This window comes from Ahaetulla prasina, chromosome 3, assembly GCF_028640845.1.
Source record: "Ahaetulla prasina isolate Xishuangbanna chromosome 3, ASM2864084v1, whole genome shotgun sequence".
Classification (NCBI taxonomy): domain Eukaryota; kingdom Metazoa; phylum Chordata; class Lepidosauria; order Squamata; family Colubridae; genus Ahaetulla; species Ahaetulla prasina.
The window spans coordinates 100,474,215-100,493,856 of NC_080541.1; the positions used below are offsets into that span (position 1 = coordinate 100,474,215).

Consider the following 19,642-nt stretch of genomic DNA (forward strand, 5'->3'; position numbering starts at 1 on the left):
ATTCAAACCAGGATATGCTTTTTACTGGAGCTTATGATCCTGGTAGTTGACTTCTTGCCTGCCTGGAATAGTTGTAAATTTCTAAGCATCACCTTCTGCTTCCTCATCTGTGTTATCTTCTTTTCTCCTGACCTCCCCAACACACATTCATTTTCATTCATCACAGCTTTCATTACATGAATTAACATTCATTTTCGTAAGCTAAGGGGCAGAGGCTCACTCTGAACATTGGCACGTTCCTGAAAATGTCAGTATGGCTCAATTTGTCAGGCTTGTGAGGGAAGGGGGAATGAATGAATGAATCATCCAATGTCTCAAATTTCTGAGGCTGCAAATTTTTATAGCCCTTTAAAAATACATGAGCTGCACTGGGAATGTCGAGGTGAGACTTTTTGCCTGGTTGGCTGCAGCTGTTTTTCTCAAGCATGGACAGCAGGTCCAGCTTCGCTTCCTAAAGCATCTCAGTCATGAAATATAAAATAGCTGTTTGTTCTTAGTCTTCTCCCATATTTGCAATGGTAGAGGTAATCGTGGTCTTTCTTTTAGGATTTATGTCAAGATTATAAGGATCAAGCATTTTTAGTGGTTTCACTGCACACAATACTGGTTAATTAGTTTGCAACAGTATAATTATTCTGGCCTTCTCAATGTAAATGGGAGTATCCCCTCAGTGGCTCCTTATATATTTATTCAGATTATTTTGCCACCAATTCATTGCTGCTAAATTAAGAAATGAATTCTTGGCTACTGATACACCAGAAAATGTGCTTTCTGTCTAGAGCTGTGAAAATAACTGCAAGAGATTATTATTTATTATTTATTTATTTCTTATTTATTCGTATTTATATACCTATAAATCTCCCTAAGGACTAAGGGCGGTGTACAGCCATATAAAAACACACAAATATACAGAATAAAAACATTCAACTAAAAAACTTATTATAAAGGCCAAATATTTAAAATAAGATATAAATAGTAAAACCCAATTTAAAACCCAAGCTAAAATTTAGTCATTTAAAAATTTAAAACCCTAGTCCAGTCCTGCGCAAATGAATAGATGTGTCTTAAGCTCGCGGCGGAAGGTCCGAAGGTCAGGAAGTTGACGAAGTCCTGGGGGAAGCTCGTTCCAGAGGGTGGGAGCCCCCACAGAAAAGGCCCTTCCCCTGGGCGTCGCCAGTCGGCACTGCCTGGCCGACGGCACCCTGAGGAGTCCCTCTCTGTGAGAGCGCACGGGTCGGTGGGAGGCATTCGGTGGCAGCAGACGGTCCCGTAAGTATCCCGGCCCTATGCCATGGAGCGCTTTGAAGATCATTACCAAAACCTTGAAGCGCACCCGGAAAACCACAGGCAGCCAGTGCAGTCTGCGCAGGAGAGGTGTTACATGGGAGCCACGAGGGGCTCCCTCTATCACCCGCGCAGCTGCATTCTGAACTACCTGGAGTCTCCGGGTGCTCCTCAAGGGGAGCCCCATGTAGAGAGCATTGCAGTAGTCCAGGCGAGATGTCACGAGAGCATGAGTGACCGTGCACAAGGCATCCCGGTCTAGAAAGGGGCGCAACTGGCGCACCAGGCGAACCTGGTGGAAAGCTCTCCTGGAGACGGCCGTCAAATGATCTTCAAAAGACAGCCGTCCATCCAGGAGAATGCCCAGATTGCGCACCCTCTCCATTGGGGCCAATGACTCGCCCCCAACAGTCAGCCGCGGCTGCAGCTGACTGTACCGGGATGCCGGCATCCACAGCCACTCCGTCTTGGAGGGATTGAGCTTGAGCCTGTTTCTCCCCATCCAGACCCGTACGGCCTCCAGACACCGGGACAACACCTCGATAGCTTCATTGGGGTGGTCCGGTGTGGAAAAGTACAGCTGAGTGTCGTCAGCGTACAGTTGGTACCTCACACCGAAACCACTGATGATCTCACCCAGCGGCTTCATATAGATGTTGAACAAGAGGGGCGAGAGAATCGACCCCTGAGGTACCCCACAAGTGAGGCGCCTCGGGGCCGACCTCTGCCCCCCCGTCAACACCGTCTGCGACCGATCGGAGAGATAGGAGGAGAACCACCGATAAACGGTGCCTCCCACTCCCAATCCCTCCAACCGGTGCAGCAGGATACCATGGTCGATGGTATCAAAAGCCGCTGAGAGGTCTAATAGGACCAAGGCAGAGGAACAACCCCTGTCCCTGGCCCTCCAGAGATCATCCACCAACGCGACCAAAGCCGTCTCAGTGCTGTAACCGGGCCGGAAGCCGGACTGGAACGGGTCTAGATAGACGGTTTCCTCCAGGTACCGGGGCAGCTGACATGCCACCACACTCTACAACCTTCGCGGCGGGTTGGAGACAGACGATAATTACCTAACACAGCTGGGTCCAGGAAGGCTTCTTGAGGAGGCCTCACCACCGCCTCTTTCAAGGCGGCCGGAAAGACCCCCTCCAACAAAGAAGCATTTGTAAGCCCCTGGAGCCAGCCTCGTGTCACATCCTGTGCGGCCAGCACCAACCAGGAGGGACACGGGTCCAGTAAACATGTGGTGGCATTCAGCCTACCCAGCAACCTGTCCATGTCCTCGGGAGCCACAGGGTCAAACTCATCCCAAACAATCTCAACAAGACGGCTCTCAGACATCCCACCCGGATCTACCCAATTTTGGTCCAGGCCGTCCCGAAGCTGAACGATTTTGTCGTATAGATAACCACTAAACTCCTCAGCACGTCCCTGCAACGGGTCATCCCGCTCCCCCTGTTGAAGGAGGGAGCGAGTTACCCGAAACAGGGCAGCCGGGCGGTTATCTGCCGACGCAATGAGGGAGGAGACGTAGGAACGTCTTGCTTCCCCCATTGCCACTAGGTAAGTCCTAGTATAGGACCTAACTAGTGTCCGATCAGCCGCCGAACGACTGGACCTCCAAGAACTCTCTAGGCGTCTTCTCTGGCATTTCATCTCCCTCAGCTCCTCTGAATACCAGGGAGCTGGTTGAGACTTACGCCGGGTCAGAGGCCGCAAAGGCACGACACGATCCAAGGCCCCCGCCGCGGCTCGTTCCCAAGCCACGACAAGTTCCTCGGTCGTGCCGTGAGCCAGACCCTCAGGAAACGGCCCAAGCTCCGTCTGGAACCTCTCCGGGTCCATCAGGCGCCTGGGACGGAACCAGCGAATTGGTTCCGTCTCCCTGCGGTGTTGAGTGGCGGTCAGAAAGTCTAGGCGAAGGAGGAAGTGATCTGACCATGACAAAGGCTCAATGACTAAATCCCTCAAGTCCAGATCCTTCAACCACTGTCCAGAGATGAAAATCAAATCCAGAGTGCCACCCCCACTGTGAGTAGGGCCATCAACTACTTGAGTCAGGTCCAAGGCCGTCATGGAAGCCATGAACTCCCGAGCAACTGAAGATGACAGGCCGGTCGATGGCAAGTTAAAGTCCCCCATGACAATAAGTCTGGGGGTCTCCACCGCCACTCCAGCCAACACCTCCAGGAGCTCGGGCAGGGCTGCTGCCACGCCGCAAGGAGCCAGGTACGTGACAAACAAGCCCATCTGACATCTATGACCCCACCTCACAAAGAGGGATTCACACCCGGCAATCTGAGGTACAGTGGTCTCCCTCGGCTCCAGGCTCTCTCTAATCACAACCGCCACCCCTCCACCCCTACCCTGGGCCCTTGGCTGATGGAATGCTCGGAAACCCGGCGGGCACATTTGAACAAGGGGCACGCCCCCTTCTGCGCCCAACCAGGTCTCCGTAACGCCCATAAAGTCCGCGGCACCCCCCTGAATAAGGTCATAAATTAGGGGGGCCTTATTGGCCACGGACCGTGCGTTGCACAGCATCAGCCGAAGGCCCGGGCTCTGAGGGTCTTGACCATCCGGGGAACGGGAGGAGTCTGAGGGCTCGGGCGCGTGACCGCCTGCAAGCATCGAGGCCCCGCCCCCATAGAACGATATGAGCCCCCACTCCCGCCATATCTGCCCCTCCCCCTTACCGTGGAAATAGGACCACCCTCTACCGGTGGAACACAAACTCCCCCCATGACCCTCGGACCTATTAACTTACCGCCACGAGCATACGCAGGAACTGGACCCCCACCCGACGGGTTTCCCCCAACACCCGCCCTTTCCCTCCCACCCCTTAAAAATGCCCTATCTAAAAAAACCCAAAGGCTCTTCCTCTTCGCATGCCACCTCTGTGGGTCCCAAGACCCGTCATTGAGGCCGGCCCTCGGTAACGAAGCGGGCCATTCCTGCGAGGCGGGGGCACCTCGCAGGCGCAAAAGTTCATGTGCAGCGTAACGCATAGAAAAAGTACGAATCGGCGACGGATGGTAAGATGACACAGTCCCGGGTGGTAGGCTGTTAGTAGATGATAAAACCTCCAATGGGTGTCCAGTTAACAAATAGGACGAATAAAAGCTGGAACTAGATGATAAAGATGATAAAACCAAAGACAGGTAGACCGACAGCTTCCATGGTAAACCTATGGATAAAGTTCCCACCAAAAGATCTTAATAAGGTAGAGATTACTATCAGACTATCCATAGTCCAGTCCAGAAACCCATAGGATAAAAAATGGATGGCATCACAGTCCCCACCATCGATGTCCGTTGTCAGTTTCTCCACCAAGCCTATCATACCGCCCCTCTCCAATTACTCCGAGAGTACACTGCGGGCTGCTAAGGCCAAGACCTGTCCACAGCCAGCTACTGACCCCAAAAGGCCACAGGTCCCAACGTGGCAGGGGGCCAGCTCGGATAGATGGAACCAGGAAGAGAAGGCGAATGAAGGCCGGGAAAACCTACACTCCCTTCAAGAATCAAAAGTCAGGGGCGGACAGCTGTAGGCTAGGAAGAATCCTTCGCCCCTTTGATGTCTAGAAGTACGATGTTTAAAAATCCGATGGGGGGGGGGAGAAGCAGGCAATCAATAGGGCCAGATGATCAAAAGGCCAGATGGAAAATGCGATGTAAAACGCCAATAGAGGGGAAACCGCAGCCTCGTCTTAGGCCTCTTCTCCCACCGCGGCCTCACCACGCCCACCGCCGATAAGATCGTAAAGCAGAGGACACCGCTGGACGCCGCTGGAGAGACGCCGCTGGAAAGACGCCTCGCGGCCCACCAGGTCCTCACCCGGTGCAACAAAGTGCCGGTGGGGCAAACGGGCCAGAAGTGATGTCGCGGCAGGAGTCGGGCCGAAATCGAGGCTGGAGCCCGCAGCAAGCAGCGAGGCCTCCCTCGCGCCCCAAAGATGGCCGCCATCATCCAACCCGCCACTCTTCCGTCGGCCCGTTCTCGACCGCTGCACCTCCGAGAGGAACAAAAAAACTCTCTTGCAACAGCCAGGAAGATGGTAAAGCATACCGGGGGACAGGAGCAGCTGGGTGAGTCACCCAAAGTCCACCATTCTCGGGAAAACCTCCAGCGCCGATTCCGACTCCTCTAGCAAGCCGCCATACTTGCGCATGCGCAGAGCCTAATGATTTGCCCTTTGAATTCTTCAAAAATTCTTACCTGTTGGTGATATCATCCATATTAGTTTTTCCATTGCATAAGATTTTCTCTTCTGTTGACAGGTACTTGCTGTTTCATTTATTTTATAGTTGCTTATCAGGTGGGTTTTGGTAAAACATCTTATAATAAGAACTCTTGGGGTGAAAGTGATAAGGTGATGAAGAGAACAATTCATGCAGGTCATATATTTGGTGATAAGAATTTGAGATCACTAAAATCAGCAAAAAATAATAATTTATTATCATGACACCTACAGAGAATCAGAAAAAATATAATTTATTTATTTATTTATTTATTATTATTTCAATTTCTATACCGCCCTTCTCCTGAAGGACTCAGGGCGGTTTACAGCCAACTAAGAACAACAAATATAAAAATTAAAAACAAATTTAAAAGATTAATTTAAATAGGCTGAAAATTCTAAAAACTATTAAAAATCCCCATTAAAAAACTATTAGGCCAGTCCTGCAAGATGAAATAAAAGAGTCTTCAACTCACGCCGGAAGGCCCAGAGCTCAGGGAGTTGGCGTATCCCTGGGGGTAGCTCGTTCCAGAGGGCTGGAGCCCCCGCAGAGAAGGCCCTCCCCCTGGGGGTCGCCAGTCAACATTGTCTGGCCGACGGCACCCTGAGGAGACCCTCTCTGTGGGAGCGCACTGGTTGATGGGAGGCCACCGGTAGCAGCAGGCGGTCCCATAAGTAACCCGGTCCTAAGCCATGGAGCGCTTTAAAGGTGATAACCAACACCTTGAACTGCACCCGGAAGGCAACCGGAAGCCAGTGCAGCCTGCGCAGGATAGGTGTTATATGGGAGCTTCGAGCCACTCCCTCAATCACCCGCGCGGCCGCATTCTGGACCAGTTGAAGCCTCCGGGTACTCTTCAAGGGGAGCTCCATGTAGAGAGCGTTGCAGTAATCCAGGCGGGAAGTGACGAGGGCGTGAGTGACTGTGCATAGGGAATCCCGGTCCAAGAAAGGACGTAACTGGCGTATCAGGCGAACCTGATAAAAAGCTCCTCTGGCAACGGCTGTCATATGTTCTTCTAATGACAGCCGTGCATCCAGAAGGACGCCTAGATTACGAACCCTCTCCATGGGAAGATGGGCCAAAGATTCGCCCCCCACAGTCAGCGATGGCCTCAGCTGATTGTACCGGGATGCCGGCATCCACAGCCACTCGGTCTTGGCTAGGTTGAGCTGGAGCCTGTTATGAATAATACTATTCATAATTCAGTTTTACCTATTCTAACCATAATCATAATTCCATGTGCTGGGAGAAAATCTAGGTTCTAATCTAGCTGGGTTCCCATAGAACACAGATGCTTGGAGTAGAGATAAGAGTTTATTCTGACAGTTTAATATGGAGTACAGCAATTGAAAGTTAGATTATAAGGTTAGAAAGCTGAGAATGATAGTACTTATAGCAACAAGGTTTTCAATTGTGAGATAATGGTCTTTGAGGTGAAGGTGTTAGATGTGCATGTCACCCTTGGGACGTGTGAAGTACAGAACAGGAAGGTCCATGCGATCTTAGATGGATAAATCTATTCCGTGGTATGAAATTTTATTAGGAATCTTTTATTAGGAATGCCATTTCTGCAGGAAGTAGTACCACGTTTTAAAATCTATAGTCTAAGAACTACTCGTTTACAAATATAGCACAAATGACACCCCTCAAAATAACATTTTTTAAGAATGCCAAATCTTTTGTCTTTCTTGAGCCAAAATCATGCAAGATTTGGAAACAGAAAACAAAATCTTAGCAAAGGGTATCAATCTTGTACAATTTCAACTAAGATTAATTTTAAATTAAAATTGGAGTTCCGCAGCGGGAATCCTGTGTGCAAGCCCCCTGCATTGCAATGTTAACCATTGGCTAATGAGGTGATCTACAAAAGAACTTGATGATGATGCAGTTATCTGTATAAGCAGTTGAATGAATGAATGTCCTTATTAATATGGCTAATAACATGGTGAGTAAATATCACAAGTGTGAGAGTAGTTGCGCCACTTTGGAGCAAACATTCCGCCTGAAAACAAAACTTGATTCATTTTCATCAATACTCCTGTCTTGAAATGAGTGTGTCTAAATTATTACAAGATGGCTCGGGGCTAGGATGCTGAACGTCAATCGAAAGGTTGGCAGTTCGGCGGTTCGAATCCCTAGTTCTGCCGTGTACTGGGATGAGCTCCCGTTACTTGTCCCAGCTTCTGCCAACCTAGCAGTTTCGAAAGCACATAAAAAATGCAAGTAGAAAAAATAGGGATCATCTTTGGTGGGAAGGTAACAGCGTTCCATGAGCCTTTGGTGTTGAGTCATGCCGGCCACATGACCACGGAGACGTCTTCGGACAGCGCTGGCTCTTCGGCTTTGAAACGGATGAGCACTGCCCCCCTAGAGTTAGGAACGAGTAGCACGTATTGCAAGGGGAACCTTTACCTTTTAAATTATTTGCATACTTATGTCAGTATAATCTTTTTTGCAATACTTTTTAAAAATTAGACCTCAGATGTTTTCAAGTAATGTGAAGCGATGTATGTCAGTTATGTTTTTGGGAGAGGAAGAGGGAGCAATTTCTGACTTTCTGCTGGCTTCCCCACCAGCTTTACTTTTGGGAAGTTCTCAATGGCCAATAGGGAAGGTATTAAGTTGCTCAACTAAGTCTCTCTTGTCTGTGCATCATCCCTGACAAGCACTGCACTCTTGCTCCATCTCTCAGGCACACTCTCCCTGACCAGCATTGTTCCTGTTGTGCACCCTCCCCAACCCTGGACGCATCTCATGGAACCCCCTCATTCCCTTCCCCCACTGAGCAACAGTCACCTTCGGGCTGCAACTAACTGTTAAATTTACCAGTGACTTTCCTTGTTGGAAGCTGACAGGAAGCATTCCCAATCACAATCAAGTTTATATTTCCTACCCACTTTCCCATTGACTTGTGGGAAGCTGTCAAGAACATTGGAAATGGTTACATGACAATAATAACGTGGCACTAGCCACAACTTTTCCAAATTTTAATCTCATGGGAGTAATAAGTCCTGGACTTTGAACACATTCTGTAACTTAGCTTATCTGAGATACCTTAATTCAAAAATTGTTGCTCTATGATGTACTGTTTCACCCAACTGAGGGTTATAAACAAAAAAACAGAAGAGTCTTAGGTGGTGTGTGTTTGCAGTGGTGGGATTCAACTGGTGTAACAACCGGTTCACTGAGTGTGTGCTTTGCACGCACGATGCATTTGAATTCAGCCTAAAACTTACCTTCTACTGAAGCCCTGGTAAGTAAAACAGCTGAGGCACAGCAATCCGCTCTGCCGCATCGATCAGTTGGGCTCCAAACAAAGGAAATAAAAGTCAGTATAGAGCAGGGGCGGGAGGGCAGGCCCACCTGATTGTTGGAGCGAACCAGTTCGCTCTCAGCTGATCATCAGAGCTACCGGTTCGCCCAAACCAGTCCGAATAGGCTGAATCCCACCCCTGTGTGTATGTGGGCATCTATCTATCTATCTATCTATCTATCTATCTATCTATCTATCTATCTATCTATCTATCTATCTATCTATCTATCTCATCCATCCATCTAATCTATACACACATACACCATAATTTGACAACTGCAGTCAATAAAATACTAGTCCAATCTAAAAATACTTCAAATATGAAATACTGATGGTTTCCAATTATTCTAGTATACTGAGCTTAAAAAGGATTCAAAGAAAAGTTTTGGATTGAAGAAGGCATTTTGATAAGGAACATTTTCAAAATATTTGAAAGAACTTTGGAATTCACATGGTTTATTTTGAAGTTTAAAACATTTTGAATTAAAAATGTTTTATAAATGAAAATTACTACTCTTGGACATTCTAAAATAAATGTATCAAAATTATAAAGGGGATTGATGTGTTAACACATAAAGCCCTGCAATACCTGTAGTAAGACTTTTAGGTCAACTAAGTTAAGGATATTTAAAGCACATGGATTATCCACGTACTACTGAGATTTAGTCAATTCTGTAATCTTTGTCATTAACCAAAATCCTTCCTTATAGGCCAACATGCTGCCTATCTCATCATACCTTTTGTTTCTAATATTGGGAAATCCGGTGAGGAAAGTATCAGGGAAATGTTGACATCTATAAATTAAAATAGGGAAATGTGAGGACTCTTACTTATTTCAAATTAAGTCCTAGGAACCTGCAAAAGTCACTCCTGAGTTGAAAATCAGATCATCACCGTGCATTTGAAAATTAATGATTTTTCCTCAGCTGCATATTGAAATTTAATTTTATGTTTTTTGTTGAATTGTGCTCTTTGTAAAGACAATGTTCTAATGTTTGTAAAACATTAGAAAAAGAAACCGTTAATTTGCCTGATTTAGTTTAAGATGATCTGATATTCACTATTAAAGTTTATAAAGACAGTCCCTTGAATGTCACAATTTACTTCCAGCAGTAAGGGTCCCCAACCCCCCAGTCCATGGACTGGCATCGGGCTGCAGCATGCCAGAAACCAGGCTGGCCAAACAAGCAAAGCCCCATTTGCAGGATGCAGGCAGCACCTGAAACCCATCCCCCCTCCGGTCTGTGTAAAAGCCTGGCCAAAAGGTTGGGGGCCACTGTCCTACAGCATTTCAGCAGCCTTCATTTTTATACAACTCACAACTTTAAGGTAGATTTAAAAAAAAAATCCATTGGAAAGTTTGTACTTTATTAAAGACTTCTATTTCAGATTTATTAAAGTCAGCCATTTATTACACCAATGAAATTGAAAGCAAGCAGAATGTGCACATTTGTAAATGTAAAGACTGAAAGAATGTATTAAAAATTAATCGTATATTGGTATTTTTTTACTTCATCATTTATATTATATGAAATGGCATAAAGAATAATTTCCATTGTAATTTTCACATTAGATTATACAGAAGTCAAAGCACACAGAGCATTAAATAGTCTGAGCAGTTCTGAATATATGTGTGTGTGCATGTGTGTGTATACACACATATATATATACACACACACATACGTATATATCTATTACTAAGCCACATTCTTTAATATTATCTGCACTATTTGCATATATAAACTTAGTTGCACCATCCGTAATTTTAGGAAAGAACAGTGTGCAAAAACTTGTTCTAAAGAATTTCCCCTCTCAGTTATCATAATTGCACAAACTAAATGAGAAATGAATAAATGAAAAGTATAATTTAGAAAACTGAGAAGTCAACTCTTCATGAAAATATCACAATTTAGCCAAACCATTAAAAATAAATACCTGTTTAACCCCTTAATATTCACATGGCACTTTTTCACCAAGCAACAGCAGGATCAATCACTTTGAAACCACGTCACATAAATAAAAAGTTCAAAGCACTGAAAATGAATAAACATTTTCTGTATATGTGACTTCTTATAACAAGTTCACATATACAAATATTGCTTTAAGTTAGTACCCTGTGCCTATCAATTTATGCAAATAAACAATTCTGTCTAGAACAAGCAATGAAGAGAAATGTGCATCTACATCAGGGGTAGTCAACCTTTTTATACCTTCCGCCCACTTTTGTATCTGTTAGTAGTAAAATTTTCTAACCGCCCACCGGTTCCACAGTAATGCGCCATGTATCGTCGTCTGCGCATGCCTCTCGCGCATTGTGGATTAGGTTTGGGGACGGGGGCGCCGGCTACCAGTTCTGCTTGTCTGTTACAGCTGGGTGGTGTGGGGGGAGATGCGCGAGCTATTCTGGGACGAGGTTCTTTTGTTTACGGTCGCACTATAGCACCATTTAGTTTCACTTACGTAATGTGAATTAAACTTACGCGTGGGCGATACAAATAGTATATTTTCAGAAATTTAAATTGTCACGGGGAATTTTATGAAAACCTAATGAAAATGTTTTTAAATAATGCTATGAAAATTTTTTAAAAAGTCAATTAAATTAAAAAAAAGGAAAGTGCTTCAGTATCAGTCAAAACCCCTACCACCCACCATGAAAGCTGAAACGCCCACTAGTGGGCAGTAGGGACCAGGTTGACTACCACTGATCTACATCCTTCCTCTATAAAGATACAATTGATTTATATTGTAGTTTATTTGATAAGCACTGGGTTTCCACATTTACATACATTCCAATTGATCTATTGTACATTCTTCTTTAGTTTTATTCAAAGTTCACATATACCTAGCAGCCCTTCTGCCTATGCCTGTAAACTCCCTAGCAAATGTGGCAACTCATCAACAAATTGAATATAATAAGTCTATACCACAGGTTCAAACTTGCTGTGTCATATTGCCTTCATGTGATGTATCGCGATGCTTTTTATCTTCAAAGAGCTGGGGTGGGCGTGGCCTGCACATGATGCATCCGGCCCATGAGCTGCCAATTTGACACCCTTGTCTATACCTTTTAGAGACACAAAATATTTCCATGTATACATAGTCCCCTATAGTGCACTGGAGTGGTACTAGCACAACTTCAGTATATTGGTAGTGAAATTGAATGAACCATGTTTTGGGTATTTGGAAACAGAAAAATGCTCACTTTTTAGTTATGTTGCCAATAGGTTTCTACATAACAATAATATTCTGTCATTCCTTTGGTTATTAATATCTATGAGAATGCTACATTGTACTTTATCATGGGCTACTTATATATGAAAAGGAAGTAACAAGGTATAAATACATGCCATATTATTTAATTCACCATCTCTCTTGAATTAAAACTAACATGAGAAATAGTCATACCTCAAATGTAAGAATATGTTTTCAAGCCATAAAAATGCTTGTTTGTTATTTTCCTCTTTGAATGCCATATGCTAAATAAATAAATAAATCCTCTTTGAAAAATAAACCAGAAATTAATATATTTGCAAAGTATTAATGAGTATTAATGGTTAAAAGCTATAATCCAGAAAAGGCCAGGATTTCCTACATGAAGTAAGATGTCACAGACATTTTGTGGAAAACAGGCTACCAATTTATAAAATCAAGTTAACTAACTCTGTTAATCTGTTAAATTTACTTTCATATAATATTCTTCCACACTATGGTGGCAGCCTGATAACACACTTTTGGCATTAGACGTTTCTTGCACAGGGAAGATTAAACAGAGGGAAGATATTAAGGAAACTGAAAGCTCTCCAGAATGCCATTGACAATCTTCCACCACCACTTCATTAGTAATTGCCCATAATTTCTTTATGTGCTAAGAATTACTACTTTAAACAAAGTTGCATCACCATAGTCAAACATAATCATATATGCTATTGCTGACTGAAGAAAAAAAACAAATTCTCACCCCAAATGTATAAATTTACAAAATGAATATTCTCCTAACCATACAAAGGATAGAAAATCTATAGTACTCCAGTACTTCCTTTACCGCTGACTATGCTGCTTTGGGCTGCTAGAAATTATAGTATAATCACATTAGAAGAGCCATAAAATTATTTCCTTACTGTACAGTCACAATCTGAAAGGATCTTGCATTTAAAAGAAAGAGTGATGAAAAAGGCCACCAAAGTTTAGAAACAAATTGTGCCATTTTCTTGATAATCAATTCTATTGTTACTAACACCATGAATCTGAAACTCTTATGGGACTATCTTGTGTATATTATGATTTTAACTTTAGTGTTTTAGCAGTTCATCTGAGTTTACAAATATAATCAGAATTCTCACTTATACTTCATTAATAATCACTGTCAGGTTTCTGCTGAATTTTTTTTATCAGTTCGTTTTTAAAGTTTTCCCCTCACATATTTATGCCTTCAAGAGAGGTAGAATAGGTCATGCTTGCTGGTACTACTCCTGATCCATGAGATCCACATACAACATAGATGAAGGTCTATGTTGCAGCAGGAATTCTTTACATACCTCTGATTAACAATTATATATAATTGTGACCAGATCCCATTTAAATTATTCAATCACAAATAGTTATAATATTCTACCTTGCCTTACTTAAAAATGATGAACCATTTCTTTTCCTCTGCAGTTTACATGATGAACTTCAAATATATAAAACAATATATTTTGACAAAAATTATCCTGAACACATTTGTAATTTCACTTTTCAACAGTGTAATTCCATGTTAATCCCATCAATCTTGGACATCAAAATAGTCAATAACTGTCTCTTCTTTGAACCGTCTCTCTGTGCTGCTATTCCCAGGCCTGAAAGTTAAAGCAAAATATTAAAAGAATTTAGTAAAAACTTTGTGGGTGAGAAAAATACAATCTATGACTTTTTCTTACAGGAACGTCTTGTATATACATGACTTACGCAACAACACTTTCTTTTGTTTGGCAAAATTAAATTACTCTGAGCAGGAAGTTCCCTGGTCATATATGTGTGACTTAGCCAATTCTTCTATAAACAAGGAGAAAGGAGATCTGAAACAAGGAGACTATTGTATAAGTATGTTTCCAGAGAGATCAACAGCTCTATGGGTCTTTATATCCTAACTATACTTGCTACAATATTTCCCCCAATATCTACTTCTTTTGTTCTCATACATTCAGGTAGCTACTTTCTTCACATTACTCCTTCTGTCCCACCATTTATCTCCTCCATCATCACTGATTTGCCTCTTCTTTTCAAGGTGGCATCCACAACAGAAGGAAAGCCATCTTTTGTGTTAAAGAAGAATCTGATCAAAATAATTAGGAGGATAAGGTGAAAAGAAGACACCACAATGAACCTTCTTAAAGTTTTCTGCTTTGAGAAGTAGATCCTTCCAACTTTCTAAGGATTGCCTTTTAATTAATTTTGAGAATTCTGAGGCCCTTCTCCTTCTGCTACTTTTTTCTCCTTCTGCTACTGTGGTTTTTCTCCTTCTGCTTAAGGTTTTTCTCCTTCTGCTACTGTGCAAGATATGTTCTTGGTCTTATATTCTTGGTTTAAGAAAGGTGGATTTTGCTTTGTATCAATTACCGGGTGCCAGCAAGTGTGTTATGGAAAACTATCACATTGTAGATGTTCAGACACTTTATTACTATTGTAGATATTCAGACTCAATACTAGACAACACAGTATCAACAGTAGAAACCTTTAAATTTCTAGGTTCTATCATATCACAAGATCTAAAATGGACAGCTAACATCAAAAACATCATCAAAAAAGGACAACAAAGAATGTTCTTTCTGCGCCAACTCAGTAAGCTCAAACTGCCCAAGAAGCTGCTGATTCAGTTCTATAGAGGAATTATTGAGTCTGTCATTTGCACCTCTATAACTGTCTGGTTCGGTTCTGCAACCCAACAAGAAAGACACAGACTTCAGAGGATAATTAGAACTGCAGAAAAAATAATTGCTACCAACCTGCCTTCCATTGAGGACCTGTATACTGCACGAATCAAGAAGAGGGCCGTGAAAATATTTACAGATCCCTCACATCCAGGACATAAACTGTTTCAACTCCTACCCTCAAAACGACGCTATAGAGCACTGCACACCAGAACAACTAGACACAAGAACAGTTTTTCCCCGAAGGCCATCATTCTGCTAAACAAATAATTCCCTCAACACTGTCAAACTATTTACTAAATCTGCAGTACTATTAATCTTCTCATAGTTCCCATCACCAATCTCTTTCCATTTATGACTGTATGACTGTAACTTTGTTGCTGGCAATCCTTATGATTTATATTTATATATTGACCATCAATTGTGTTGTAAATGTTGTACCTTGATGAACGTATCTTTTCTTTTATGTACACTGAGAGCATATGCACCAAGACAAATTCCTTGTGTGTCCAATCACACTTGGCCAATAAAAATTCTATTCTATTCTATTCTATTCTATTCTATTCTATTCTATTCTATTCTATTCTATTCTATTCTATTCTTCCATTTATATATTATACAAATTTAAATGATAACCGTAAGAACAATGAAAATACAATTTGCTATGACATTCTAAATTGCAAAGGATTATGTAGGGATTATTTCTTTTGATGAAAATTCTTATGATGAAAATACAGGCCAGAGCCTGACTCTTAATTTTCATCTTCTGGTTCAAACCAATTTCGTTGTATATATAATGTACAATGACAATATACTACACTTGTCTTTTTACTTTCTATGCTGGCTTGGCTATAATAAAGTTTCAAATTTAGTCTCAAATGCTTGATGAGAAAAAAATCTGTGGCAAAAACACCTTTTACACTAACATTATAGTCATATCTTTTCTTTCTTATTGGAATGAAGTGGATATCTACTAGGCAAGTTACTAATACATTTATGCTAAACTCATAAACTATCAATAAAAATATATTAAACCAATCCAGGTATTTAAAGGAAATGATACTTACTTTTCTGATTGTTTGTGATGAGGAATAGGTGGGGGAGGCCTGGTCTGCTTCTCCTTCGTAAGTAGCGATGTCAGAGTAACTGTTGGGCAAACTGATTTCCCTCTACAGATAAAAAACCCAGGAACACCATTACTTTCTGCATGCTTATATGTAGTACCTGTTCATCTACTAGCATTTGCATGCTTTCCAACTGCTAGTTTGGCAGGAGCTGGGACAAGTGACAGGCGCTCACTCCATCTTGCGGCACTGGGGTCTTGAACTCCCGAGCTATAAACTTTTAATGGTCTAAGACTTAGTGTCCTAACCACTGAGTCGCCACATCCCTCTTCTGTACAGAAAGAGAACCTTATTATTAAAGAGCTTGTTATATGATGCTTTAGACCAGTGATGGCGAACCTTTTCAGCACTGAGTGCCCAAACTGCAAGGTGCGCTTGTGTGCACGTGCCAGAGCGCCGAAGACCAGCTGGCCGGTATGCATGTGCACGTCAGCCAACTGATCTTTGGGTTTCAGCTGGTCTTCGTGCATGCTGGAGCATCGGAAACCAGAAGAGCAGCTGGCGACGGCCCACAGGCCCACAGAGAGGGTTTTGCGTGTCACCTCTGGCACGCGTGCCATAGGTTTGCCATCACAGCTTTAGACTATTCTTCTTATTGCATTACTGCAACTCCTATTTTGAAAAACAGAAATTTTGTAGGAATGGGGATTAGTATTTTTATAAAGCTCTCTGGAGTAAATAGATTTTCAGGTTAGATTAACACTTTCATTAAATCACCCTATTTGCTAAGAATTAAAAAATATACTCATGCCATATAGAAATAGTAGCGACAAACATCATATATGCTGAGGTATATAAACAGGCTTTTCTTTAAAAAACCATGACATCTTTGGACTAGAGACACCCAGGGAAATGTATGTAACTATGTAACTATGTAACTCATGATATTTATGTGGATCATTTTGTTTCAAATTATGCTTTAATCAAAGTATTACAATGTTCCTATATATAAAGAGAAACTAAATAATCAAGGACATTTTCAATGAAGAAGTGATCATGGGAATACATCTTTCCTAAACACAAATATATTAAAATTCCTGGCACACAAAGAATGCTTAAAATGTTTCCACAATATCAATGTAAAATCAAATTGGTTCAAATACAGAACATAAAAATTATATTGTTCATTGGAAGATGGTAAATTTGCCATTTATAACAAGAAAACAGAACAACATACTTCACCGCACTGATAACAACATTGCGCTTTGGTTCGTTATCATAGCTCACACTCTCAATGCCGTAAACCTGAGCAAGTTCGTGGATGATTCTACGGTGTTCTCGGTTCATGGGTGGAAAACAATGACTCTTCTTTGTGTGCTTGCTCTGCATTGGAGAGATATAATATTTTGATGAAGTTTGGAGAAGACTGAGCTATACCATCTATGTTCACTTTACACATGGAGAATTGGGTGATGATTTTAAGTGTAGCCAGTTCTTTGGTATATTTACTGAACAAAAAATCCTCTGTAAGTCTCAGAAGATTTTTTAAAATTTGTATTATATCCATTTTATATATTTATATACCTTTTATGCAACTCTGTTTATATTCTTACAATAAACAATTTTATAATTGAACAGAGCTGAAATAAAAGCCCATACTTAAAGTATTAAACTTGAAAAAAAAATTGCTGGTTGGTGTTTCACACAAACACCTCCTTCCTTCTGAACTGAAATCAAGAAACATGATACCACTTTTATACAAGAAACCTGAGCCCTGAAATCAACAGGATTCAAGTCTTTTATTTTAAGGGCAATCTGACTTCCAATAATGAACATTTTTGTGGTGGTCTTTGCATATTAACTGGTTCTAAGTTTATGATACATTAATTCTGCTTTACCTGTTTGTCCTCCAGTTCCATATCTCTGAACCCGCTGGTGAATTATTATACATTTTATTATTTAGCATCTATATTCCTCCTCAGCTGCTCATGTCCCACACTGAATGACATCTGGAACATCTGAATTTTATATTCTGAAGGAGTACATTGCTCCTGCAAATCTCAAATGAAGCCAAACACAAATCTTTACTTGCTATCATGATAAAAGGTGATAAAATGCTGTACAATCAGGCCAGAAATGCACTGACAAGGGAGATCAGAGCAGCAAAAAGAAGCTACTCTGAAAAGCTAAAGAATCAGTTTTCAGCAAATGAACCAGCAAACATGTGGAAAACTCTTAAAAATATCACCGGCTATGGCAAACCTCCTTCCCAGGCTGAAGGTAATCAACAACTGGCAGATGACCTGAATGAGTTTTACTGCAGGTTTGAAAGGAAACTACAGCCACCTATCTCCACAACCCCCATCTCAGACACACCAACAACAGCCAAGCCTCCTATAACTGACCCCATTTCATTGGGTTCACAACCCCTAGTGATCACAGAAAAGGAAGTGCAGGACCTATTTCACAGACAAAAGCCAGGAAAAGCTCCAGGCCCAGACAAGATAACTCCTTCTTGCTTAAAAGTCTGTGCTGACCAATTGGCCCCCATCTTTTCCCATATTTTCAATAAATCACTAGAGATGTGTTATGTTCCTTCTTGCTTCAAACGCTCTACCATCATCCCAGTGCCGAAGAAGCCCACCATCAAGGAACTGAATGACTACAGACCAGTTGCTTTAACATCTGTAGTCATGAAAACCTTTGAAAGGCTAGTGCTTTCCTACCTGAAAACCATCACGGATCCGCTGTTAGACCCCTTGCAATTTGCATACCGAGCAAATAGATCAACAGATGATGCTGTTAATATGGCTCTGCACTACATCCTACAACATCTTGAGTCTCCAAAGACCTATGCAAGGGTCCTTTTTGTAGACTTTAGTTCAGCATTCAATACCATCATTCCAGACATTCTTCTAACTAAGCTAAACCAGCTACAGGTACCGGAACAGACTTGTAAGTGGATCACAAGCTTCCTAACAAACAGGAAGCAGCAGGTGAAGCTAAGCAAGATCACATCAAATACCTGTACAATTAGCACAGGGGCCCCCAAGGCTGTGTGCTCTCCCCACTTCTCTTCTCTCTGTATACCAATGACTGCATCTCCAATGATCCATCTGTTAAGCTACTGAAGTTCGCAGATGACACAACAGTGATTGGTCTCATTCGAGACAATGACGAATCCGCATATAGACGAGAGGTCGAACGACTAGCCTTGTGGTGCAACCAAAACAATCTGGAACTGAACACACTCAAAACCGTAGAAATGGTGGTAGACTTTAGGAGAAACCCTTCCATACTTCCACCTCTCACAATACTTGACAACACAGTATCAACAGTAGAAATCTTCAAATTTCTAGGTTCTATCATATCGCAAGATCTCAAATGGACAGCTAACATAAAAAACATCATTAAAAAGGACAACAAAGAATGTTCTTTCTGCGCCAACTCAAACTGCCCAAGGAGCTGCTGATCCAATTCTACAGAGGAATTATTGAGTCTGTCATTTGCACCTCTATAACTGTCTGGTTCGGTTCTGCAACCCAACAAGAAAAACACAGACTTCAGAGGATAATTAGAACTGCAGAAAAAATAATTGCTACCAACCTGCCTTCCATTGAGGACCTGTATACTGCACGAATCAAGAAGAGGGCCGTGAAAATATTTGCAGATCTCTCGCATCCTGGACATAAACTGTTTCAACTCCTACCCTCAAAACGACGCTATAGAGCACTGCACACCAGAACAACTAGACACAAGAACAGTTTTTTCCCGAAGGCCATCACTCTGCTAAACAAATAATTCCCTCAACACTGTCAGACTATTTAC

General features: G+C 42.2%; 1 protein-coding gene across 5 annotated transcripts in view; it reads right to left on the reverse strand.

The window, feature by feature from the left end:
- Positions 1 to 10,194: 10,194 nt before the first annotated feature.
- The window catches only part of NFX1 (nuclear transcription factor, X-box binding 1), a 40,871-nt gene continuing 31,423 nt past the window's right edge, over positions 10,195 to 19,642 (reverse strand). Inside the window, exons 22-24 of one of the 5 annotated variants that reach the window (XM_058175766.1) lie at positions 17,102 to 17,197; positions 15,818 to 15,919; positions 10,195 to 13,679 (exon numbers count right to left, since the gene is read on the reverse strand). In XM_058175766.1, the coding sequence (XP_058031749.1) occupies positions 13,668 to 13,679; positions 15,818 to 15,919; positions 17,102 to 17,197 (210 nt within the window). In that variant the 3' untranslated portion in view covers positions 10,195 to 13,667. Of the gene's footprint in view, positions 13,680 to 15,817; positions 15,920 to 17,022; positions 17,198 to 19,642 lie in introns of those variants that run through there. The other 4 variants (XM_058175765.1, XR_009154239.1, XR_009154238.1 and 1 more) reach the window with 4 other exon arrangements.